This window comes from Rhinatrema bivittatum, chromosome 1 (assembly GCF_901001135.1).
Source record: "Rhinatrema bivittatum chromosome 1, aRhiBiv1.1, whole genome shotgun sequence".
Taxonomy (NCBI): domain Eukaryota; kingdom Metazoa; phylum Chordata; class Amphibia; order Gymnophiona; family Rhinatrematidae; genus Rhinatrema; species Rhinatrema bivittatum.
In genome coordinates this window covers 750,875,678-750,902,650 of record NC_042615.1, presented here as the reverse complement: position 1 = coordinate 750,902,650, position 26,973 = coordinate 750,875,678, and the positions used below count along the sequence as shown (strand labels likewise).

Genomic DNA, 26,973 nt, shown 5'->3' with positions numbered 1-26,973 from the left:
AAAGAGCTGAAGTTGGACTCTAATCCTCAAAGAGATCCTAGAGAATAGTTTGCCCATACCTGCTGTCGCACTGGGAGTCACTATCTAAACAATTATGAAATATAAATGTGTCAGTTGACCTCTAGTGTTGCGCAAGAGGTGGACCCTTGGGCCGAAGTGGGGTTGACGCTACCCGGAGAGGTCCTACAGGTCCCCACCGTTGGCAGGCAGAGTGAGTTAACTGACGGAGGCTGGCTGGAGCATCGCCAATACCAGCCCTCGTTCCCCGCGGGTTGAGCCTTTGGGTACTGGGGCCGGCTGGAGTTAGGTGGGCCTCCGTACGTATTTGTCGATGAGAAGATGGAGAGGTCAGCCCAGGGACTGCAACTGCAGAGCTGAGGAGTCTGTACTGGATGAGGCGGAGTCCCGGAGACCCGGGCACCAATAGGAACAAGAGTCAGACATAAGGCGCCTGAGCAAGAGCAGGCCAGAGCCTAAAAGGCCAAGTCCAGGACTAAGACTATAGAGGCGTCATAAAGCAGGCTGAAGTCAGGGCAGGCGGCAATCAAGGAGCGGTGGCAAGGCAAAGCTAAGGTCAAGTCCAGGAGAGAAACAATGACGTGGTCAGACAAAGCAGAGGTCTGGACTAGGATATGATCAGTAGCGTGGTCGGACGAAGCAGAGGTCTGGACTAGGAGATGATCCGTGAGGTCAGGCAAAGCAGTGGTCGGGTCCAGGAGAAGATCAGTAGTGTAGTCAGGCAAAGCAGTGGTCGGGTCCAGGAGACAATCAGTAGCGTAATCAGGCAAAACAGTGGTTGGGTCCAGGAGACGATCAGTAGCGTAGTCAGGCAAAGCAGTGGTCGGGTCCAGGAGACGATCAGTAGCGAAGTCAGGCAAAGCAGTGGTCGGGTCCAGGAGATCAGTCAGTAGGGATAAGCTGGATGGCACGAATCTCAGGAATGGAGAAGACAAAACCAGGAACAGAAACTCGAAGGGAACAGGAACCAGGAACACAAGGGAATCACCAGGAGGCAACGGAGTACACATCCAGCGTGGCGACCTGTTGCAAAGGCGACTAACAGGAGCTGAGCCCGATCTTATATACCAGAGCTTCAGTGACGTCATCATCCAGGGACGCAGCCAACTTCCCGCCGCGGGCCCTTCAAAAGGAACTGAGATGTGTGCACACGCCTAGGGAGGGGCGTGGTGCGGGATGGCAGCGTCTCTCTGCGGACCACGTGGAGAGGCCTGCTGTGGAGCACAGGAGTCCATCGTAGAAACAAAAGCGCCGGGAATGGCCTGAAGACGGAGATAGCGGCCTACAGCCACGAGGGAAGTGGAGCCAAACGCTGGAGTAGGCAGCCGCAGCTGGCACACACAACATGTAGGTCACAGTTTTACAAATCTTTACCATAGAGCTTGATCTCCGGTGGGCTCCTAACACAGCCATGGCTCTGGCTTTATGAGCTGTGACATCCCTTCTAAGATAAACTAGTTTGGGATAAAAGTGAAGGCCTAATGGCTAGCATAAAGTAGAATAGGAGATATTAAAAGCATTTCATTTAGGATGAGGCATGCAGCAGGAGTGCTCCCTTTCTCCTCTTTTGTTTGCAATGGTTATGGAGCCATTCATGGCGATATCAGTGGGATAACTGATGGTCAGGATTCATACAAAATCTCCCTCTTCACTGAGAATTTTGTTTACAGTGACAAAACCATTTTTCACATTGCCAGTATTAATAAGAAAATTGGAAGCATTTAGTAACATCTCTGGCTTTAAAGTCAACATGGGAAAGCCATAAATATTGAATGTACCAGCAAACCCAGTGAAATGGTTGACGATAGCTTTTTCCTTCCAATGGGCAAAGGAGAAAATTTGATTCTTAGGGGTGTGTACTGGACAAGACTGGAGAGATTTGTTTAAGGTTAATTATATTCCTCTGACGGATAAAACAGTGAAAGATCTAGAATACTGTCTCATCACGCTTTTTCTTGCATAGGGAGGATAGTGGCTGATAAAATGACACTCCTGCAATCTTCCCTTCCATCTCTCATATCGTATTGAAAATGTTCCCACTGCCTTCAAACATTCCTCAAAAAACTCTCACTGGACCCTACCTGCTCTGCTAACTATCGCAACACCTACTTCCTTCCCTTTTACTTCCAAACTACTTGAACATGCTGTCACTCTTGCTGTCGACTTTCTTCCTTCTCAAGTCATTCTTGATCCATTCCAGTCTGGTTTTCACCCTTTAAATTCCACAGAAACAGCACTTGCCAAAGACTCCAATGATCTTTGTAAGGCTAAAACCAAAGGCCTTTTCTCAAGTCTTATGCTCTGTGGAATAGAATCAGAAGCCAGTTTGATTCTGACAGTATAATCCTTCAGACCTAGCAATACAATGCTGTGCACTCCTAAGGGTTAAATCTAGTAAACTATAAAATAGGTCATATAGGAAATTGGGGTTATCAAAGCATAAAGACATTTTGCTCTAACAGTAATGGATAGATTTTAAAAGGAGCTCACGTGCCAATTTTATAACATGCGCATGTATGGGCGGCATGCGTGGGGGGGGCAGAGTTTTTGATAACCCTGCACGGTGACGCAATCGAGCCTCCCCTAGTTCTAATTAAGGAGCGGACTGGGAGGGAACTTCCCCACCCCCCCTACCTAAACTCCCTCCCTCTTCCCCATCCCCTAAATTGTTCCCAGCAACTTACATTTTTTTTTGTTTTATTATTGCTCCCCTGGAGCAGAAGTAGTTTTGCACGCCGGCTAACTGCCGGCGTGCGCTTCCCTGGAACAGTGGCTAATGGCCGCTGTACCAGCTGGCCTCGCCCTACCCAGACCACGCCCCCGGCCCGCCCCTTTTTCAGGGCCCGGTACTTGTGTGTGTGGCTGGGCCCTTTTGAAAATGCGCACAGCATGCGCAAGGCCCAGCCATGCGTGTAAGGCCCAATGTTTGCACGCGTGGGTCTTTTAAAATCCGGCCTTAATTGTTCACTGCAGCCATCAAGCTAGTCAAGGGTTAACTCAGAAACAGGTTACAATAAAAATATTTGACAAATAGGCTTTATGTTGGTCACTGTCTCTTAGGCAGAAACACAGTTACTGACAAAGGATAAGAGATAAAATATTTTTAGTTCAGTGTCATACTAGAATGTCCCTGGCTTCTCTAAGAACACAGAAGGTCAGAACTGTGATAAAAAGAGAGCTCTGAAAATGACTCTGCCTTCCTGGGGCGAGAGATAGGTGGTCCTTCCCCAGGATCTCGTAGAAGAGAACCTGGGTCTGTGGTTATAAGACCTTCCCATTCTTGCTTATGACAAAATCTGTGGGCTGATATGGGCTAGAAGTCGGTCTCGCACCTGCACAGTAGGCAAAATTCTAGCTCTTAGGGGCCCCCTGTGTGGTTTTTGCTTTTTTCAGAACTTAGGGCTGACCTTGGGTCATGGGGTCAGCACTTCTAAGTTTAGGCACCTACATCTAGAAAAGTCACAATAACCATGTGATCTCCATGTATCACGATTCAGACAAACTTGTGCTGTCTCCACATGTACATGTATCTACGCTGTTGCAGCAAATAAAGCTTTACCATAACTCCTTAATGTGGTTCTTGTCTTACCCTCAATCTGGGGGAAATCTCAGAGTGGCCCGTAGATGCACAAGAGCCCTCCACACCTCCTTGACCTATCTGCTGCTTTTGACACTGTCAGTACCTAGTCCTCGATACTCTGTCCTCACTTGAATTTCTGGACTCCGTCCTATCTTGGTCCTCTTCTTACTTCTCCAGTTTCATTTTTAGTGTTTCCTCTGGTAGATTGTACTCTACAGACATACCACTATCAACTGGTGTGCCTCAGGGCTCTTTCTTGGGCCCTATTTTCTTCTTTCTGTATACTAATTCCCTTGGTGCTCCACTCTCCTTCCAAGGTTCTCTACCATCTTTATGCTGATGATTCCCAGATTTACCTCTCTTTACAAGAAATTTCATCAGAAATAGTTCCAAATCTCAGCCTGCTTGCCTGACATTTCTGCTTGGATAGGCCACTGCCACCTTAAACTCAACCTGGCAAAGACAGAATTCATTATCTTTCCCCCTAAACCCACTTCCCCTCTTCCTACTTTCTCTATTTCTGTGAATAACATGATCATCCTCCCAGTTCCCTCAGCCCATAAGCTTGGGCTCATTTTCAAATCCTCTACTTCTCTAGACATATCCAAAACACTGCTAAAATGTGTTGTTTCTTTCTTTATAACACCATGATTCATCTCTTCCTTTTTGACCACACTACCAGAACCCTTAGTTACTTTCTACTCATCTCCTGCTTAGATGACTGCAACTTGTTTCTGACAGGTCTCCAACCTCTCTTCACTACAATCGATCCAAAATTCAGCTGCACAGCTTATCTTTCGTGAAAATCACTGCACCCAGTTATGGAGAAAATTGTAAATAGACAACTTTCAGAATTCCTAGACGAAAACAACATCCTTACCACAAACCAATTCGGTTTCCTTAAGACCCAGAACACCGAATCGCTATTAGCCTCACTATCAGACACCATTCTCCTTAATCTGGAAAAAGGCCAACCTTGCCTCCTCACACTTCTGGATCTCTCCTCAGCATTCGACACCGTGAACCACTCGTGTCTTTTACAGCGTCTAGTCGACATTGACATAACAGGAACAGCGTTTAACTGGTTCAAATCGTTTCTTGAAAACAGGTTTTATAAGGTCAAAATAAACAACAAAGAGTCTCACCCCATTGCATCCAAGATGGGCGTACCACAAGGATCATCCCTCTCACCCACTCTTTTTAATATCTACCTGCTGCCTCTCTGTCACCTTCTTACCAATCTCAAACTAACTCACTTCCTATACGCGGATGACATACAAATACTCATCCCCATAACAGAATCTCTACACAAAACTATGTCATATTGGAATAACTGCTTATCATCAATAAATAAACTACATGACAGCCTCAACCTGGTGCTAAACACAAACAAAACTGAAATCCTCCTTATCGCTCCTGAAAATTACGTCCCACTTAACAATTCTACTTCTAGCCAATCTCCTATCAACTCCAAAGACATCTCTTTGCCACAAGTAAGAGACCTTGGTGTACTCCTAGATAACAAACTCAGCCTCAACAAGTTCATAAACACTACAAAAGAGTGCTTCTTTAAACTGCAAGTATTAAAAAAATTAAAACCACTACTACTCTACAGAGACTTCCGCCTGGTTCTACAAGCCATCATACTACCGAAATTGGACTACTGCAACTCACTCCTTCTCGGACTACCCGGTAGCACCACCAAACCACTTCAGATGGTCATGAACGCTACAGCCAGAATTCTTACAAACACCAAAAAAAGGGATCATATCACCCCAATACTCCAGCACCTACATTGGCTACCAATCAAATACAGAATTCAATTTAAAACCATTATGATGATACATAAGGCCCTACATAACATCTCTCCTCTCAATTTAACTTATCAACTTCAGCCACACACCTCTAAGAGACCGACTAGAAGTGCGTACAGAAATATGCTACTCACCCAGCCGGCGAAAACTTCCCTGAGGAAACGCGCACTATCCACAGCCGGCCCCACTCTCTGGAACTCGCTCCCTCCAGACCTGCGCCTCGAACCCTGCCACATAACATTCAAAAAGAAGCTAAAGACTTGGTTTTTCGCACAAGCTTTCCCGGAGAGCTAAGAACCAGAATAACAAAATATCTGCATAGACCCAGACCGACTATTACCTCCTGTAAATAGTTACTGTTCATTTCGTGATCGCTATGTAACTAGATATGTTTAATCACTGTAACCTCCTCCTAGTTCCCCTGCCCCTTTATGTTATCTGTTATCATGTTTCGATGTAAACTGCCCACCGAGGCGCCAGTTTTATTTCCTTGTAAACCGGTGTGATATGTATATTATACAGGAACATCGGTATATAAAAACTAAAAATAAATAAATAAATACTCTTTTCAAGTCACTACATTCCCGCATATGGTTCCAGCTCCTCGGACTTCCAGCCTTCACTCCGCAGTTCCTACCTCTTATCTCTCCCTACATCCCTCCTTGTGAACTCTGCTCATCAGGCAAGTAATTCTTATCTATAACTTTTTCCACCACCAACTTCTGACTCCATACTTTCTACCTGGCTGCATCACATGCTTGGAATAGTCTTCTTGAGTTGGTGCATCATGCTCCCTTCTCTTGCCTTATTCAAATCCAGTTTTAAAATTTCTTTTCAGGCAACTTTTAAATCTTAACCTTTGATTATCCCACTTACAGCCTTATTGAATTTAACCATTTTTTAAATAAATGCAATGCCCTTCATTTTTATTATAAGCTCCACAGAGAAGGAACTGTCTCTTATGTATTTTCATACAGCGCTGCATATGTGGAGTAGTGTTATAGAAAGAGTAATAATAGTAGTGAATTGAAATGGCCCACAAATAGTAGTATCAAAACCATCTCAACTGTCACATCTTAATACTCATATAGCCATCCATAAATGGGGAGTCAATTAATTACCTTCTGAAAAAAGAAAGCTTTCAAAAGGCGACTAAGCTATAAACATTATTTTCCAGCCTTTGGAAGCAAATTCTACAAAATCGGAACATACACACAAAAGCCCAAGTTAGTTCTGGCCAACTTATATTGTCTGGGTTGTTTTACCTGAACACCAAGAAGACAGGATATGTAAAGACAGCTATAAGAGAGAAGTTTTTTGCTGCTTTTCATTTGCATTTACAAAAAAAAAAAAAATTGACATTTTTTGACCTATGATTAGAATTTCATGCACAAGAAATGACATAGGACATTTAGGAGGTAATTTTAAAAGGAGTTACATGTGTAAATGTAACATACTATTGTAGCAATTTTCAAAAGCCATTTATGTGCGTAAAGTGCACTTACACATGAATATCTTATGGATAATTCAATGGAATATAATGTAGCAATTTTCAAAAGCCCTGTTACACAGGTAAAGCTCATTTACATTTGTAAAACTCAATTTTAAGCATGCAAATGCTTTTTAAAATCAGGCCCATAATATATTCACAGTTAGCACTTTTATATAATGGTCATTTTGACTGATTATTTGACATTCCTGTCAGCATATGTGTGAGTGAGATCCTTTTGACTATACCAACCTATATTGTCTATAGTATGGAACACATAAGGATCCTAAAATTTTTCCTAGAAATCTGTGAAAACATATTCTGTGTCAGCATTGTTGGGTATCATCACCCATATGCATGCCTATCGTGAACTTCTTGCCTTCAGAGAACACATATCCACTACTTACAAGAGAAAGTTGAGCTCTCTAGAATTCAGCAGTTTTACAAAAAAGAAAAAAAATGTAAAAAAAAGAACCCAAAACACAATGGCTAGAGCTGGTCTGAAACCAAGAAAAAAAAGGAATGTTGATTTTACTGTAATGAAAACAACAATCATACTATCTTTGATTTCATAACTCTGTCACTTTGTCATAAAATTGTTTTATTACTGTAGAGTTAAAGGGTATGTCCTGAATAATGATCTGAAATTTGCTTACCTGAACCAGCCTAAACATTTCATCTTGGAGCATCTGTCTGACAACTTCTGATGTATTCAGTGGCTGTGTTGTCTCTCTTTCTTGGATCTCTTCTTTGACAAGAATAGGAACTTTTGAAGAAATATTCACCAAGTTTGAGTTTGATTGCTGAGCCACAGAAGGACGATTACCATTTAACTTTGTCAGAGCAGCATCTACATTACTTAACAAGGTATAACAAACACATTCATAATTTAAAGTAATGTGAGAAGAAGAGAAAAACACAAGCATCCTGTGATACAGATACAGCTTCTATTTTTAGGGATTTATAAACTGTAAATTTAGGTATTTATTTTCCAGCTCATTAGGGGTTCTTTGAGAGTATATAAATCAGTGGGGTTTTTTTATACTTTTGTGGCACAGGTACTATTGCTGAGTATTTTGTTCTGGTTGAAAATACATACGTTTCCATGATACCAATGTCTAACCATAAAAGAAACCCAACATTCCCCCAGCTACCAACACATCAAATCCCCTTGTCACCCCTCCAAAAGCTCCAGTCTTCTTTCACCAAACAACCCCAGACCCAGCGCTCTTCCCCATATGACCCCAACTTTACCACTCACTCTCCCTGCATTAGCCTGCTCTCAACTTTCACCCCACCTCTGTCCCTACTACCACTCTCACTCTTGCTCATTCTGTGCTTTTACCCCCAAGCTCCAATGCTTGCACTGGAACAGCTGTGCAGCAGAGTTGGCAAGAGGAGAATGAGAATGAGGGCTGATCAGCTACTAAAACTTGTAGAACTAAGGACAAGTCAGTACAAAAACTGGAGGGTGGTCAGTATAACACCAGTTCCAGTGAGGATCCAGGAAACTATAGACTGATGAGCTCGACATTGGTGTTTTGCAAAATAATAGAAGCTAATCCTAAAAATAAAATTACTGGCCATATAGACAGACATGTCTTACTGAGGGAGGAAAAATCAACATGGTTTTAGCAAAGGGAAGTTTTGCCTTGCAAATGTATTAGATTTTTTGAAGATGTAAATAAACATGTAGATAAACGTGAACCAGCTGATATTTGGATTTTCATAAGGCATTGGACAAAGTCACCCATGAGAGACTCTTCAGAAAATTAAAAAGTAATGGGATAGGAGGCAGTGTCCTCTTGTGGACTGGTAACTGGTTAAAAGACAAAAAACAAAGAGTAAGACTAAATGGTCATTTTTCCAAATGGAAAAAGGTAATTAGTGGATTGCTTCAGGGATCTGTATTGGGACCTGGGTGATTTACCACATTTATAAATGACATGGGAAAGGGAACAATGAGTGTGGTGATCAAATTTGCAGATGACATGAAATTATTCGGAGATGTTAAAAAAGCAGCAAATTGTGAGAAACTGCAGAAGGACCTTAACAAGACAAGGAGACAGGGCATCTGAATGACAGATGAAATTTAATGCGGACAAGTGCAAAGCGATGCACATAGGAAAAAATAATCCCAAGTACACATAAACAATGCTGCACTAAAGCTGATGTTGGAGGCGTCACACAGGGAGCGCTACTAAGGAGCATGCTCCTTATGTACTTGATGTTATCAGCTATGTTCATCTTTATGTTTTTTGGTTACCTGTAAATGTGGGCTGCAGTCAGTATGAGAATTTGGCCTCTGGAGGCTCTTATGACCCAGGGCTGGCAGGACCTCTTTCTGACTGCAGAAGTGCTGTGTACCCGGCAAGATCAGTAAGTCTCTTTCCACTTTACTTATACATGGACAAGCTATACGGAGGAAGCATCCTTTACTCATAGATTTGATAAAGGAGTCCTGATTTACTATGTGTAACAGAAACTTGGTTTTTGCAATCTGTTTCGCTAAACCAGCTTGCTCTGTTTTCCTATACTGTTATCTCAGCTTCAAATCGATAGACATGGAGGGGAATTATTGGTAAAGATTCTTTGAAACTGTTTCAAATTAAAGTGGAAACTGTACTTAATTTGGAATTCATTTTATTCCTCTTTTTGTTTAACTGGGGTATTGCAAGGTTCTTGTGACTTTGATTGGCCACTGTTGGTCTGACCCAGTATGGCATATCTTACGTTCTTCAGGGATAAGAATACTAGGGGACATGGTGTTTTTCTGAAGTTTATCCAATAAACACTTTTTTTTTGTTGTTTTTGCATTGGTGGTGTTTTATTAGACTTTGTTGGTTAAATCCTAAAAACAGAAGCCCTATAAATAAGGCAGAACATTTTTAATAATAAATTAAAATATTTGCTTTCTAAATATTCTATTCAAAATGTCTAGAGTAATGAGACCAAAGCTAGAGAATTAACAAGAAACAGGAAATCTATATAATTCCAGATAGGTCGTAAAATACAGAGGGGCAATTCCTTTCTAACTGAGCAAGAACTATAAGACCTACAATGCAAACTGCAATGTGTAAACATCTAGGAGTTTTTTGCACTTTTGGAAAAGTGAAATATTTCCACATCCATATTTTTTTGCCAACTACATATTTCATGACCTGAGAAGAAAACACCACAAGCCCCTGGTCTCTTTTCCATGTTTTCAACTTTATTTTGTTCTGAGTACTTTGGGGTAGATTTTATAAATTTGCGCACAGGCGTACTTTTGTTCGCGCACAAGGCGTGAACAAGAGTACGCGGGATTTCAATAGATACGCGCGTAGCCGCGCGTATCCATTAAAATCCGGGGTCGGCACACGCAAGGCTGCCCAAAATTGGCAGCCTGCGCGCGCCGAGCCACGCAGCCTGCCTCTGTTCCCTCCAAGGCTGCTCCCACGCCCCCGGAACGCCCCCGATGACGCGCCGGCCGCGGCACGCCCCCGACACGCGCCCCCCCCCCCCCCCCGGAAAGCCCCGGGACTTGCACGCGTCCAAGGCTCGGCGCGCGCAGGGGGAGCTTGGGCCAGGTTTTCGGGGGGTACGCGTGTATCTTATGCGCGTACCCCTTTGAAAATCTGGCCCTTTATGTTCATCGTTAATTGGCTTCCAACTATAGGAATTAGAATTTTTTTTACATGTTAAACTTAACAGGATTTTGTCTCGCTCAAGGAAGCCATTTAATAGTCCAACATTGGATGAAAACCTCTGCCAGTAACATGGAAAAATATTAATCATATCATCTACTTAGAAGCAATTAGCAAAAATTATATACTAGAATTGTTCATATATTGGTTTCATTTTTTAATTTGCAATGTCAATTTCTGTCTAAACAACAAAGGGGTTTAAACTGTATCTATTTGTAGCCCTGATAACACTATAAATGTAATGAAAATAAGCTATTAAATAAAAGTATCACAATTTCTTACCCACAGGTTGCTGCAGCCATATCTATGCAGAATGAAAGAGGACTGCCAGGTTCACTGCTAGCACTAACTGAAACACTGCAGGAACAGGTTAAGAGCGGTTTAATACATGGAGAAGCAGTAACTGTACATTAGATCTTAAATATAACAAGGAGGTTTGCAAGTAGTATTTATATTTATCAAAAAACAGAAAGAAGGTGGATAAGACACATGATTTATTAGACTGGAAAGTCATACTAAGTGGTACGACTTTGCTCTGCAAAGAAAACTGCAGCTGAGTTTTCAAGTGTTGACTGTTTATGTTTATTCTCCATAGCAACTTGTCACAGCCTCAAAGAAAAGACTGTAGTTGGTATACAACTGATTTATGGTGAGTGCGTGTGTACACGTGTGTGCGTAATCCTGCAAGAGGATTTCTTAAAGCAACAATACAATACCAGTCAGCATGGCTGGTTTATAACCTGGCTTGGAGTTTCCCTTTGCATTTTCCATCAGATGCTTTTAGTATTTTTTATTAAAAAAAAATTTTTTAAGAGAGTTTCAGGTCATGTATTCAAAGCATACTGAATTAGCAAAACAATAATAAAAAAAAATAAGCTCATCTAAATCTAACAAAACCTGGCCCAGCTTCTACCTGCTACTAACAAAATATTTTAGTCTGTATTTGAAATAAATAGCATTTCTTACCGGGACAGACAGGAAAAGATGAGTTTTACATGCAAATCCATGCAAAGTGTTTTAAAGATATTTCTGAAATAAACATATATTAGAAAATAGTGTAATCTGTTTTACTTACTCCTCCTGTACAACACTTTTTTCCTTTGCTCTTTCATTCACAGATGCATCCTGAAGGCATTCCACAAGTAGATTTGCGATGTTCTGCAATAAAAAAAAAAAAATTCTACCCTCATTTTTATCTCTTTATCAATGACTTCAAATGTTCTGTTCTACCTCTGAAAGCAAGAGATTCTGTATCAGTGCCAAATCCAGATCTCCTGTGTCAAATCAGAACTACTGACACTTTTTTGTCTTGGCAATATAAACTTTCCATGCACTTCCTGTAGAGACGCATAAAGCAGAGTTGCTTACCTGTAACAGGTATTCTCCCAGGACAGCAGGATGTAGTCCTCACATGTGGGTGACGTCAGCAGACAGAGCCCTATCACGGAAAACTTTTCTGTCATAATCTCCCTGTAGCCACAGGGGTCTCCCTTCAGTCTCTTTTTTTCCACGCTGCAGTTTGCCTCGCGGTTAGAAGCTCTGTGAGAATTTTCTCACTACTTTTCCTCACGGAAAAACTTGAAGTTTTCTTCACAAAAGGTTCCCTCATAGGGGTCTCCCATCACGACATTGTTTTCTCGTTGCTCGTGAGTAATTTCCACTGTCTTCGGTCAGTTCCTGCTACCCTGTCCTCAGTTCCTGCAGGCCACTGACCGTTTTCGCAGTCCCTTTTTTCCATCATGGCGACGGGCTTTAGAAAATGCCTGAAGTGTCCGCATACCATGTCAATTTCTGACCCGCATGATGTCTGTGTTGTGCCTCGGCTCATCACATGATGTTCGTCGATGCCCTAGCTGTGCTCAAATGACCCCGAAGGGCAGGTGTGCCTGCCTGGACAAGATGGAGTCCCTTTTTCAAGATAAAGCTAACTCCATCAACATCCACCCAGTTGTCACCGGCAGGAACATAGACAAAATCCATTGACAAATCTTGCCAGGAGCAGCAAGGCAGCAGTGACCATCTGTCACCAACATCCAGGGCATTAGCATAGTCTTCCTCGGTGCCAAAGATAGACCAAACTGAGCACCGAGGGAAACAGGTGGCCAAAGATTTTGGTGTTCTGCTGGCAGCAGACAAGTGAAACTGCCAGCTGAGGTGCTTACTTCCTTGGCATCAAGCTCGATATCATTCAAATGATGTCCAGGCTCCCAGCTGACAAAACACAGAAGCTGTTCAAATTGATGCAAGGCGCTCGTCTGGCCCACAAGGTGACCTTGGCCACCATGCAATCCCTAATAGGGAGCCTGGCCTTCGCCTTCCGGGTCACCCCAATGGGGCGGGCATTCCTAGGTTATCAAATTTGCGGAGGATACAAACTTATTCAGAGTAATTAAATCACAAGCGGATTGTGATACATTACAGGAGGACCTTGCGAGACTGGAAGATTGGGCATCCAAATGGCAGATGAAATTTAATGTGGACAAGTGCAAGGTGTTGCATATAGGGAAATAACCCTTGTTGTAATTATATGATGTTAGGTTCTATATTAGGAACTACCACCCAGGAAAAAGATCTAGGCATTATAGTGGATAATACTTTAAAATTGTCGGCTCAGTGTGCTGCAGCAGTCAAAAAAGCAAACAGAATGTTAGGAATTATTAGGAAGGGAATGGTTAATAAAAGGGAAAATGTCATAATGCCTCTGTATCACTCCATGGTGAGACCGCACCTTGAATAGTGTGTATAATTCTGGTCGCCACATCTCAAAAAAGATATAGTTGCGATGGAGAAGGTACAGAGAAGGGCAACCAAAATGATAGAGAGGATGGAACAGCTCCCCTATGAGGAAAGGCTGAAGAGGCTAGGGCTGTTCAGCTTGGAGAAGAGGCGGTTGAAGGGGGATATGGTAGAGGTCTTTAAAATCATGAGAGGTCTTGAACAAGTATATGTGAATAGAAGGACTAGGGGGCACTCCATGAAGTTAGCAAGTAGCACATTTGACTAATCGGAGAAAATTCTTTTTCACTCAACGCACAATTAAGCTCTGGAATTTGTTGTCAAGATGTGGTTAGTGCAGTTAGTGTAGCTGGGTTTAAAAATGGTTTGGATAAGTTCTTGGAGAAGTCCATTCACTGCTATTAATCAAGTTGACGTAGGGAATGGCCTCTGCTATTACTGGCATCAGTACCATGGGATCTTCTTGGTGTTTGGGTACTTGCCAGGTTCTTGTGGCCTGGTTTGGCCTCTGTTAGAAACAGGATGATGGGCTTGAAGGACCCTTGGTCTGACCCAGCATGGCAATTTCTTATGTTCTTAACACCTCCTTTACAGTAACGAAGAAGTACCACCGCTTGCGAGATACCTGCGCCTTGCATGAGGATTTAGCAGTATGGGAGAAATTACTGATCCAATTCAATGGCACAGTAATGTGCTACTCCCACCCGTATCCAGTTTTGACTTACAGCTATTCTCAGACTCCTCTGGAGGCACTGGCTTTGGCCTTTACTTTCAAGGGAGCTTGTGTGCTGAGACTTGGCCTTCCAATTGGGTGGACTTAGAGATCATGGCTAGTATCACCTTCATGGAACTCTTCCCAATCATGGTAGCGCTCCACCTTTGGCAAGGGCGGCTAGTGAACAGAAAGATGATATTTTGGTGTGAAAACTAAGCGGTCGTACATGTAATCAAATCGGCAGTCCGCTAGGTGTACTCCCGTTGTGGAACTCCTGTGGCTGATGGTTTTAAATTGCTTGCAGTTAAACGTGTTTGTGCAGGCAAGACACATCCCTAGACTTTGCCATGAAATTGTTGAGTGTCTTTCTCGTTCTAAGCGGGAAGACTTCCGGAGATTTGCTCTGGATGCAGAGGAGCAAGCAACACCGATCCCCGCACACCTTTGCACCATTGGGACCAGGATGCATTCAACCTGCTGTGGCAGTTGATAGCACCGACTACTTGGGGAGTATATCTGAGGGGATCCAGCGACGTTGTGGAATTCCTGAAAACCACCTCCCTGCCCGAGAACCTTGGTCTTTCACACAGACTGGTGGGATATGTCTTGCAGGCCAATTTAATAAAAAGCTTATGGTAAAAAATGGGCATGTTCTTTCCACTTGTCCTGCAGATATGCATGAAATTTACTGTCATGATAAAGGTGTGAGGAAAATCTACATCTCTGATTTATTGGCAAGAGGGAGATACCTTCAATATTTAACCATACTGGGATATGATCAGAAATCTCAAGTGGGCCTATCTCTGAACCCACCACCCTCGAGAAATAATCCTTTCTTACCAGTAAGTAATCCAAACTTGATTTCAAACCATGTGCAAAATCCTTTTTCAAAGGATGAAGTGCTCTCCAAATGTCTATTAAATCAAGGTGATTGCATGGATAGGGAAGGCCATGATTTTCATCAGATCATGAGGTAGGTTGGGCTAGTTTCCTGTCTATTGTGCTATCAAAAACTATGTTAGTCTCCTCCAATCAAAGCTGGTAAATGAGAGTGCAATAAAAGAATTTTTAGTAACTTATTAAAAAAAGGACAGTGAATATATATTTGGAGCATAAATAATGCCTAGGAGTATCTGCTTACCAAAAATTTCCATTACCAGAAATAAGTATCTACCATCCGGATCTGCAATGGAATGTTGTGCATTAACTGAGAGAGACTTGTGAAAAAGTATGGCTACTACCGCTATCCATTTAGTGGAAGAGGCAGAAAAGACCTTCCCCACCCATTCGGGTAGATTTTAAAAGGGTCGAGCATGCACCCATAAATACAAGTATCTTGCCATGCGCAAAGATACGTGCTATTTTATAAAGTATATGTGTAGGTTTTAAAATACTCTTCATGCGCATATGTCTGCAGCCTTTACATGCATATTTTGCTTGGGGGGGGGGGAGAGAGAGCGACTCTTTATAGAGCTCAGCCTGACACTTTGATTCGGGGTGAGTTTTCGGGAGATGGTTTGGGGTTGGGGGGTGGTGTTACAGAAACATTCAGAGGTATTCATTGTAAAATTGACATCAATAAAGAAGTTTAGACCTTATAAGCAATGAAAATTCTAACAAGAGCAGTTGATTTGTAGTCTCTGCTAGATGCATTGTACAAATCAACTGCTCTTTAATGATGTCAGTTTAACAATGAATACCTCTGAATGTTTCTGTAACCCACTCCCCCATGTTTTTGGTGCAGGGCATTAGATGCAACGAAAACATGAGGAAAATGTTTACTTTTAAAGTAAATGCTCATCTTCGCTTAAAATGAGTTTCTTGTATTTAAAAAAAAACAAAAAAAAAAAAATCAAAGCCTGCCTAGTTTGTGCCTCCTCAATCTGAAGTTGTCTCTTTCTCAGAGAGTTCAAACCCTTAACATTTAGGGAAACAAACTTAATATCAGCCATTAAACAGTATTGCCACCAGCCTCCTATCAGTAACCCTGCCAGCCCCCATAGCATTCATAGATGTCGCTTACCCCATAACCTTTAACCCTCCTCCCCCCACCCTATCCCATCCAGCTTCTCCAATATACAAGTGTGTGCTAACCCCCGAGAAATGACATCTCCCAAAGTGTCCCTCTCCCCTGAGAAATCACTTTTATCATGAGCATACCGTACAGGATTAAGCTATCATACCATCATAGCTCCCAGTGAACATAATACCAAAGCTCTAGGAATTCTCCTGGTTCTGCAGAACCAATAAAACACTCAAGTCATGTTTCAGGATTTCGGATAGGTAGATCACTTTCAGAATTTCTCTGCAGTCTTTTCCCGCCTTTGCCATCTCTCTATCACCATCTTGTTTCACACCTGGTTGCATATTCCCTATCTTCTTTTTGTTCCTTGATTGTAACACCTGCTTTTTGTAATATTTTCACTGCCTCTTCCAGCGAGCTGGCTTATGAAGTTTTCCCACTGGTGGTGAAGAATTTTCCAAATGGGTATAGCCTTTTATATTGTATATTTTGATTTCATCCATTTACAGCACTTTAGTGTGATTGCCGATTCATCATTGAAGAGTTGTAGGAATTGTACTTTCCAGCGAATCGATCCCATACCTCTAAGCTTTCTGCATTATTTTCTCTTCAGCAGCAAAATAATGAAAGCATGCTATAATACCACTTAGCTTATTGTGGCTTGCTCTTCCCAGCGCCTGGTGTGCCCGATCCACCACAATTTCTGGAAGCTCTATCCCTGGGGAGTCATGTTTTAATATAAACTCACATATGTCCTTTACAATTTAGGCACAATCAGAAAACTCCTCCTCTTCAGGCACCCCCTATGATGTTAATATTTCTTTAACAGGATCTGTTTTCTAGATCTTCCATTTTATCAGTCAGCTCTCCATTTCCCTTTTTCAGCTGCTGCAACTCTTTTCTTTGCTGCACCATTTCCTCAGCATGCTCCTCTACCCTTTGCTCCAAGTCCAGCACTCTCTGCCCAAGATCACTGACTTTAAGGCGCAGCTCTCTCCTCCGCCACTTGAATCTCCGACTTCACAGCAGCGATATTTTTTAAATCCTTAAACCAGGCCATAAAATCCACCCTTGTTGGCCCCCCCCCCCCGCCAATGCCCATTCCAGGTCTCATCTGCTTGCTTTGCCATGGCTCGATCTGCCGCATGCTCTCCACCTCCCTCTAGGCCAGCTTCCTTCTGAAGCGCCATAGGCCAGTAAAAAATAATTCTTTTAGATCAATCTACTTTTTCCACTGTGCCATCCTTGTGCTCACCAAATACCTTAGGGAGTTATCTGCCACAATCACTATGTCAGCCAAGTTCACTTTTTTAAATCTTCAACCACGAGGAACTGCGGGATTAAGCGGCTATCTTAGGTAGCTGACATCACTTTCTCCATAATACAAGCAGTTATGTCTCGCAACAAACTCTACTTCAGAATAGTCATCGAGGGCAGATCATTATGTAACTCCATGGTATGGAAATCCCAATTCAGGATCCCCATCTTCCTGGCCTGTATTAGGATCCTCTCTTTGACAGGAGAATTATGAAAACTGGCAATTATATCAAGTGTAGTATTTCTCTGAGATCCCCCCAAGAATCTATGTGCCTTGTCAATGATGATCACTTGTTCAGCTTTAGGGCTTGATCCAGGAGCCAAAATTCCTTTACTAATGTTTATAAACAACCAGATTATATGGACTGCACTCAGGTTATCTCTGGGATGCCCCTGAAACATAGGTTGCTATGCCTTGATCTGTTTTTAAGATCATCCAATTTATCATTCGCTTTGTATTTAGATGCCACACTTCTCCAAAAAGGATCTAGAGTGGCTAACAAAATAATAAAATAGCATATTCACACAATACATGAAAATACAATCAAATGCAATAGCTATCCCCATTCCTCTCCGCTACCTCATCATGGTGCTATGCTAGGAGCAACCAAAAAAGGGGCCAGTGGCTTCCCTCCCTCGTCATCAGCCTTCTTAAGAAATGTAGCCAGGAACCCATCAGTACTGCAAGAGGCAACTCCCCTCAACTAACCTTGGAAAATATAAACTTTTTAATGTATTCCTTTATATTAATATTTGGCTTAACTTTGATCTCCTGTGTCTTTTTTTGATATGTATAGTTGTATGCGAGCACGATTAATGGTATGATTGTGTGTGTACAGTGGGGTTCTGGTAGTATATGTATGAGAAAGACAATGTGAGGAATATGATTGAAGAGCTATGTGTATTTAGTGAGATTATTAGGCTACTTGTGTCTGGTAAAGCACTTTAAAAAAGATAAGTGCCATTATTTCCAGCAAAGAAAGTAATACTATTTCTTTAAAAGCAGTGAGAGAGGCTCTTGAAATGGGACTCTTTAATGATTTCTCTCCTGATAACTCTTTCATCTTACAAGTGAATGCATAGCCCTACTCCCAGGATTTTCTATTACAGGAAGAGACAATGTTTACATTTTTCCTCTGATAGAAGACAATGCAAGATGTGCAGAAAAAGGAAGGCCCAAAAAATAAATTCTCTCCTAAGAGGGTGGAAGGGCAAGTAAAAAGCATGTAAATGTGTGAGTGATCAACCCTTTGTGGGAAAGTCAAGGAGGGGAGTAGAGGATGTTATTAGAGCACTTACGGTGTTTCCATCTCCTGCGGATTCTGTTTTTCTTTTTCCCGTCATATCAAATAGCCTCACACATCGCCACAATAAATCCTTTTACAACAGATATGCAGCAAAAGCTAAATGTGGGTTGCTATTTATCAAATGGAGTCCCTGAATTCAGGGGCTAAATCGAGCCTATATGAACACTCTTACCTAGAAGAACTCGACTTTTACAATGAAATAATATATGGAATTCAGAGTATTATCATAGAAACATATAGAAACATAGAAACATAGAAATGACGGCAGAAGAAGACCAATCGGTCCATCCAGTCTGCCCAGCAAGCTTCACACTTCTTTCCTTTCATACTTATCTGTTTCTCTTGGCTCTTAGCAACCCTTGGTTCTATTTCCCTTTCACCCCCACCATTAATGCAGAGAGCAGTGATGGAGCTGCATCCAAGTGAAATATGAAATATCAAGCTTGATTAGTTAGGGGTAGTAACTGCCGCAACAAGCAAGCTACACCCATACTTATTTGTTTAACCAGACTATATTATTCAGCCCTTATTGGTTGTTTTTCTTCTCCCCCGCCGTTGAAGCAGAGAGCTATGCTGGATATGAGTGAAGTATTAGATTTTCTTCTCCCCTGCCGTTGAAGCAGAGAGCTATGCTGGATATGAGTGAAGTATTAGATTTTCTTCTCCCCTGCCGTTGAAGCAGAGAGCTATGCTGGATATACATTGAAAGTGAAGTATGCATTGAAAGCCACATTAACTATCAACAAATATTGAATAAGCCTAATTATTGGTAATACCTATAGCCTATGAACTCTCTGTTAATTTTATATACTCTTGCCCACCCATGTTTTTTTTTTTTTTAAATTTAATTTGGAGATGGCAGGCCTCCATCCTTCCGCTCCGTGAAGGTGGAACACCAACCACTGGCAGTGACATTCATAAATAACATGACACGTAATGTAATTTGTACCAAGTACAAATGCTATTTTAACTCTATTAATCTCTTTATTGGTTACTAATAGTCACTGTTTTCTCTCTCCTCCAGTCTCAATTAAATTTACAAATATTTTATTACATTATGAAGCCTTTAAGAAACACCCATATTGAAAAAGATTAAAGTGAAACAATTTGACCTGTATATGTGTGTCTGCTAACTTAAGTATCTGAAACTCTGAATATAAATCAAATAAATAAACGTACCTCATCTTTTAACTGTTGTACAGGTCTAATACTGACAGAAATGCTGGGTCCTGTAGGTGGTCCAAGTAGCTCTTCTAAATCTTCTGTTAAACAAAGATTCAAAAATAAAAAGCATAGGTACATGAAGAATCATTAGAATTATAGGATAATTATATCCCTATGATTATTTTTCAAATGATAGTACTTTCAGAGATTCACATATAATCCCCATGATACCCCAAGGAGCTTCTCAAACTTAGTTAGCTTATTATATTCCAGAGCAGAGATAATCAATTTTCATCAGTCAGAGGATGATCTAATAGGTCTGTACATTTTAAAAGACAAATCCTACTCTAGGACCAGCTTCCCCACCAATATAGCAATGATTCAGAGAAAACCTTGCCAATCCATTCTCTTCTCAACTTGAGATGTTCTGCTTCATCTAGTTTCGTTTTGTAACATGGTCATATGTGCTTTACAGCTCTGTAAAGCCTACAAAATATTAAAACATTTGATCACAGATCCAATACCAGAAACATTCCACGTAACACACTGAACTATACTAACCATCCCCAAAATTAGCTAAATAAGCAATGATCTCCAAAAGTCCAGTCAACAACCTAGCCAGCCAAGGTACGCCAGCCTAGGACCCCACTACTATCAATTCCCTTATGCATAATGATTCCACATAACAGTTCAGCTATGACAACTCCTCTCAATGCCAACTGAGAACAAACCCTAACATGCCTAAAATAACCATCCTCCCTATAAGAATCCGCCCTCCCATTTCCACTTTTACCATCGCATAACTATCAAACCCACCCAACAACAGGTGAATAACCCAGTGTTGTGTAGGAGACCTCCATCTCCACCACCCATAGATATGACATAACCTAAGATTATTATAGATTTCAGAACTCCAGCAATAAACAAAAATAAAAAGTAACATACAAGAAGTTCCAGTGAAAATGGAGAGGGAAAAAAATGGCCAACATCTAGATATGAAACAGTCTATGAAAGGGAAGGGGGACTCACAGGAACCAAAAAAGCATGCATATGCCCCCCCGAATGGTAGGCCTATTACTCAAGATAGACCAACTTCTCTTGTGGGAGCCATCATCACTATGGAGCATTCGTTCCACAGAGACACCACTTGCAGAATATTAAAAAAAATAATAATTTTCATGATTAGGTGTATACTCATATTGAATAAATCTTAGGAAATCTGAGGGAGACCAATAAGAAACAGGAGCAATACTTCTAGGAAATGACTAATACAAATTTAGACCGTGCTGTGAGTTATGCCTGACATTTTCTAAATCCAACTACTATACGGAGTTTTCCTAGGATTGAGAATGTGAATCTAAATACAAACATAGTTGCTCAGGTTCGTTAAAGACATATTTAGAATCCTTAAAGAATAATATACACCTACAGAGAAAGGGGTAGATTTTCAAAGGGATACGCGTGTACCCCCCGAAACCTACCCCAAACCCCCCCCTGCGCGCGCCGAGCCTATTTTGCATAGGCTCGGCGGCACGCGCAAGCCCCCGGACGAGCGTAAGTCCCGGGGCTTGCATGGAGAGGCGTGCCGGGGGTGACGCTGCGTTTCGGGGCGTGGCGCGGGTGACGCAACGTTTCGGGGGCGGTGCCGCGGGCGTGGTTTCGGCCTGGGGGCGTGGCCGCACCCTCCTGAACAGCCCCCGGGTTGGGTGATGGCGTGCCAGCAGCCCGCTGGCGCGCGCAGATTTACATCTGCCTCCGGCAGGCGTAAATCCGGCGATAAAGGTGGGGGGGGTTTAGATAGGGCCAGGGAGGTGGGTTAGGTAGGGGAAGGGAGGGGAAGGTGAGGGGAGGGTGAAAGAAAGTTCCCTCCGAGGCCGCTCCGAAATCGGCACGCCTCTCCATGCAAGCCCCGGGACTTACGCTCGTCCGGGGGCTTGCGCGTGCCGCCGAGCCTATGCAAAATAGGCTCGGCGCGCGCAGGGGGGGGTTTGGGGTAGGTTTCGGGGGGTACGCGCGTATCCCTTTGAAAATCTACCCCTTTCTCTGTAGGTGTATATTATTCTTTAAGGATTCTAAATATGTCTTTAACGAACCTGAGCAACTATGTTTGTATTTAGATTCACATTCTAACGGAGGCAGGCTGTGTGGCTCGGTGCGCGCAGGCTGCCAAAATTGGCAGCCTTGCGCGCGCCGATCCCGGATTTTAATGGATACGCGCGTATCTATTGAAATCCCGCGTACTCTTGTTCGCGCCTGGTGCGCGAACAAAAGTACGCGTTCGCGCTAAATTATAAAATCTACCCCAAAGCGTAAAATAACGTTCAATAGCTTCTTCCCTCATTACAAGAAACTTTTTCCTTTTCAGCTGAGTAATTTTTGCGATATCTGGAAATATTTGTACCGGATATCCATAAAATTTCAGCTTTTGAAATCTGAAATAGGATCTTAACACATTATCTCTGTTATACATGAAAATTGAATCAAAAGTGTTGATCTTATATTTATATCTGACTCAAAGGACTTCTCAAAAAATTCAGTCAGTTTTAAATCTGTATTATATCTTGCTGACTTGCTTGCTGATTGATGTTATTTTCAGTTGAAAAGCGTTGAGGGAAATAACAGACCCCTGATATTACTGGTAAAGTATCTTCTGAATATCTTAAGATATTAAGCAAATAGCTTTTGAAAAGATCCTTCAGTGACATCATTCTTGTTTTGGGGAAATTTAATATTCTTAAATTTGCCCTTTTCATTTTATTTTCAAATGTCTCCAATTTATTCTCATGCATCTTCTCAGTTGTAATTAAATTTACTTGGATCTTTTCCATATCTTTTACTTCCATCACACTAATGCACATTTCCATATTATCTGTCTTCTCCTCAATTTTTTGTGACTTCATAATTGCCTCTTGTACAGTTACAGTCAAGGTATTGATAGACTTTTGCATTGAGATCAATATGTTCCTAATTTCTTCCAGGGAAGGTGCTAAAGTAGGAGTAGAGCAAGTCACCAAGAAATTTCCCTTCTCAGTTCCTACCTCCATTGATCCTTCTCCTCATTGTTCCAAGCGTTGTATTGCTTTTTCACCTTGGTTCCTGGAACCCGGTATTTCCGGGTTCTCCGAAGAGACGGGCAATCCCTCTGCTTTTCTCTGGAATCCAGGAGTAAACGGATAATCCAATATAAGTTTTCTTTCAGAAATTAATTCTTCCTCTCTCCCCGATGGAAGATCCAGCGTTGTTGGAGCCCCAGGGCTCAAAGTTGTTTCGAGGGTCAGGGGGCTTGGTAATTCCTCCTTACTAGCCCCAGCGTCTCCGCCTCCAGGGTTCATCGACGGCGTCTTAGCAAAAGCAGTCTCTATACTCGGCTGCCAAATGTCCGCTTCAGAAACAGGTAAACCATCTCTTAGACGGGCTTTTCTTTTTGTATGTGGCATTATATCCAGTCAGGAAAAAAGAGAAAGTCAAATCTTTTAAGAAAAGCCAGAGAATTTTCGGCAATCCGGGAGCTGCTGCTTTCGTGTCCTCACAGCTCGGCGACCATCTTGGTCTCTTGAGTGATATTATATTTTGTTTTGATTTGGAGTACACATATTGTAATTTGATTTCTTGTAATAATGGTTTAAAATTCAATAAAATATAAATAAAAAAAAAAATAAAAAGTCTAAATAGATATATATATATATATATATATATGTATATATGTGTGTGTGTCAGACTCTACATGTTCCTTCTATGTCATAACAAAAAACACATTGTAATTCCAAAAACCAAATGCGCACTGGTACAAACATGATGAACAAAAATGAGAAAAGGCCAAATAAGGTGCAATTAAAAAAATCTGTCTCAAAGCTCCGACTGACCATGAAACAGAGTAGACTAGAGACCAATCATAACCTAAAAATAATGGTATACAAAATTTTTGAAATCATTTGCTACGGTGATAAAATGTGCCATTTATTAATGATGTTGATATGCTAAAGTCAAATATATAAGGAGAGGTGGAAAGCCAAATCATCAGTCCAGTAGGGTAACACAAAGATTTGGCAATAAACTTCAATGACCAAACAATTTTAAGCTGTTCACAGGTGAAACATTTAATAGTTTCATCAGAAACAAAACAGTTTGCTGTTCAAATAAATTTATGGTCCCCTGACATGGGCCATGTTTCATAGACTGCATCGGGAGGAACCAGTCTCGCAAGGAACACTCAAAACGTTGGATTAACAGCATGGGAGACATTTCCGGTAGTCAGGGTTAAATAACAAATTGAAGATAGGTAGTTTGAGGGAATTTCTGGTATACTCCCTCACATGCCCAAAAAACAAGTACTGTCCAAAACCAGTCATAGATTTATTCATAGATTTGGTCAAAGATGTATATTAATCACTTCTGCTTTAATTTGAGATTCTTTCCTTTTGCAATTCCCAAGACAAAGGTCGTATTTTCTGACCCAGTAGAATATTTTGAAAACTAAAGCCGATCAACACTTTTAAGCATCATTTTCATTCCCAGTGACCCAGATTTAGTAAAGTTTGACTACACTCATTTTGAAAGCTTTTTGACTGTAGACCAGTGAAATGCAAGTCTTCCTGGCAGAGATGGACAAATTCCATACAATGTAACATTGTGCAAATTAGACTGCAGTATATTCAGGTTGCAACGTACACAATGCAGCACACTTATCACAATGAAAAATCCTACTTGAAAAAAAAAAAGTCATAAAAGGTAATACCTGAAGGTAATTTCCAAGGAGAAAACATGCCAATAGGGTATGAGTTTTATTTTGACTTACCACCGATGCTGAGTAGTCCTGAAATAATAGTATTTTATAGCCTTCATAGGACAGTTTGCCTTTCTTTCTATATGCTTTCATGACCTCAGTCTTATGCGCAAAATTTAAAATTTTCCAAGGCCTGTTATCAGCCTGTGCCCCCTTTCTGGCCATAGTGTACCCCAGCAAGAGTCTAGTTGCAGTTCACTCACAAACCAAGATTCCAACACTTGGAGAAGCTCAGAATTGGCAATGTCCTCTGGCAGTCCCAGAAACCGCAGAATGTTCTTCCAAGAGAGGTCATCCATTTTCTCCTCATAGCTCTTTGCAGTCATCCGGTTGTATGTCTTATCCACTTTCATGTAGATTTTCTCTAGCTTAGTTTCCAATCCCAGGGTTACTGCCTCTGCCACTTCTTTCACCAAAGATTCCTTCTTGAAAGGCATGAGGGCTTCCTGCACTGGATTGGCCATCTTGGTATCAGCCAATCTCATCTTGTCTTTCTTTTTCCAAGCAACTTTTGTTGCCATGGTGCAATGGCTCACTCTGCCAGGTATACAAGAGAGTGGTGGTGAAACTCCTATAAGATTCTATACCTTTGTTTCCCAGGTACAAATGAATTTAGATGCTAAATTTAGGCAAAGAAGGTGGGGTGGGGGGAGGCTCTAGGAACAATTCAAAGCATGTTTTCCTCCTCTCACCATATCACATGGTCTCATTTTTTGCCTTTATTCTCCCCACCTCCTCCATCTCTCCCATCTACTTCCTCATACTCTCTGGCCTTTCTGCCCATTCCCTTCTCCAACCTTACCATTTCTTTTCCCTTGGTGGGCAATAGCTGTAATCTCATTCCTTGTGTAGGGACCTGGCAGCAGTAGGAATGCCACCTGGGTTGAGGCCTTAGGGTGGTAAGAATTCCTATGTTGTAGAATGCAGTGGCTATTCTTATGTCCAGAACTGCCGCATGAATAAGAGGCTTCCCATTTGGGCCTGCAAAAACAGAAGCAGCTCCTTTCCTTGGTCCATCAAAAGACACATGGCTAAGCCCTGGCATGCTTACAATGAAATCACTACCTTCTGGCAGCTCCCTCACGTGCAGTGCCTCTATGGTACTTAGTCTCGACAGCACAGCCAGTTTTTAATTCCCTAATTGGACAGCCATTTTGCCCCCAAGGATTGTTCAGGCCCGCCTCCCAGATTGCTCACCTCTGCAATCAGGGCCGGAGAGAGCAGGAATTAGGCCCGTGTCAGCTAAGAAAAGTAAGCCCCTATGTAAGGTTCTGATGTGATACTTAATAAGAGAAATCGTTTTCTAAATTTCCCAAATAATTTTTATTTATTTAAGAAGGCTTTATGAGCTTTTTTGTTAGCAAATTCTTCAATTACAATTGAAATTTTTCTTTATACATGTTAGAAATAGATATATTTATCTTTTTTTAAAATTTTTCCCAACAAAAGTAGGCCCCTTGAACATTGTAGGCCCTAGCCAAATGGCCATGCTGGCACCCCCTCTCTCCTGAAGTGTCTGCAATAATCAATAAATTAAAAAATCAATATTAAAAGCTTTAATGTTTCATAATATTAATATTTCAAAGTGGATACAGATGACAGTAAGTTCCATAGTAGTGGTGCTTGATAAGAGAAAAAGGAATGATGAGTGTTCTCCAGCCTAATTTCAGAAGGAGCAGACAACTTAAGATGTTGGTGAGAGGATTGAAGGAATCTTGATGATACATAAGGAATTAAACTGGCTAAGTAATTAGGTCGATCAGTATGAACAGCTTTAAAAATGAAATATATTATTTTAAACCTGATTCTCGCCAGAATAGGAAGTCAATGAAGTTTTTCCAATACTGATGCAACATGTAATTTTTTAAGCCTTAAATTAATTTGGCAAATGTATTTTGTACTACTTGTAGACACCCAAGGGAGACAAGAAGCAAATCCTGATATAAAATATTACAATAATAAATTCTTCATAGAACAAAATTATGTTTCAAAACACAAACATCATGCTTCTCATGAAAATGTTTTATCTGACAAACATATTGTAAGTACAAACATGAAGAACAGATCACAGATGACAACTGAGTAGTCAAAGTGAAATTTGCATTGCTCTTTACTCCGAGTATTAAGATTGAATTAGTTGGTAAAACCACTTCATTGACCATTTGAGGATTTTTAAACAGGGGATTAATTTTCATAGAAAATCACAAAGCTTCATATTTATCCAGATTAACTTTGAGCTTCTGATTGTTAAACCAAAGGGCTCTAGCATCTAAGCAGGAATTAAATGTATCCAATTTATCTGGGTAATTATGCTGGCGATAGGCTATGTCCTGAATATCAG

The 26,973-nt window shown here is 41.4% G+C and overlaps 1 protein-coding gene across 5 annotated transcripts in view; it reads right to left on the bottom strand.

Annotated features, from left to right (window-relative positions):
* CPLANE1 (ciliogenesis and planar polarity effector 1) overlaps positions 1-26,973 on the bottom strand; it is a 453,269-nt gene that overhangs the window by 177,010 nt on the left and 249,286 nt on the right. For all 5 annotated transcript variants that reach the window (XM_029578626.1, XM_029578651.1, XM_029578642.1 and 2 more), the window contains exons 28-31: positions 19,865-19,947; positions 11,663-11,745; positions 10,870-10,944; positions 7,558-7,759 (exon numbers count right to left, since the gene is read on the bottom strand). In XM_029578626.1, coding sequence (XP_029434486.1) covers positions 7,558-7,759; positions 10,870-10,944; positions 11,663-11,745; positions 19,865-19,947 — 443 coding nt within the window. The remainder of the gene's footprint in view (positions 1-7,557; positions 7,760-10,869; positions 10,945-11,662; positions 11,746-19,864; positions 19,948-26,973) is intronic.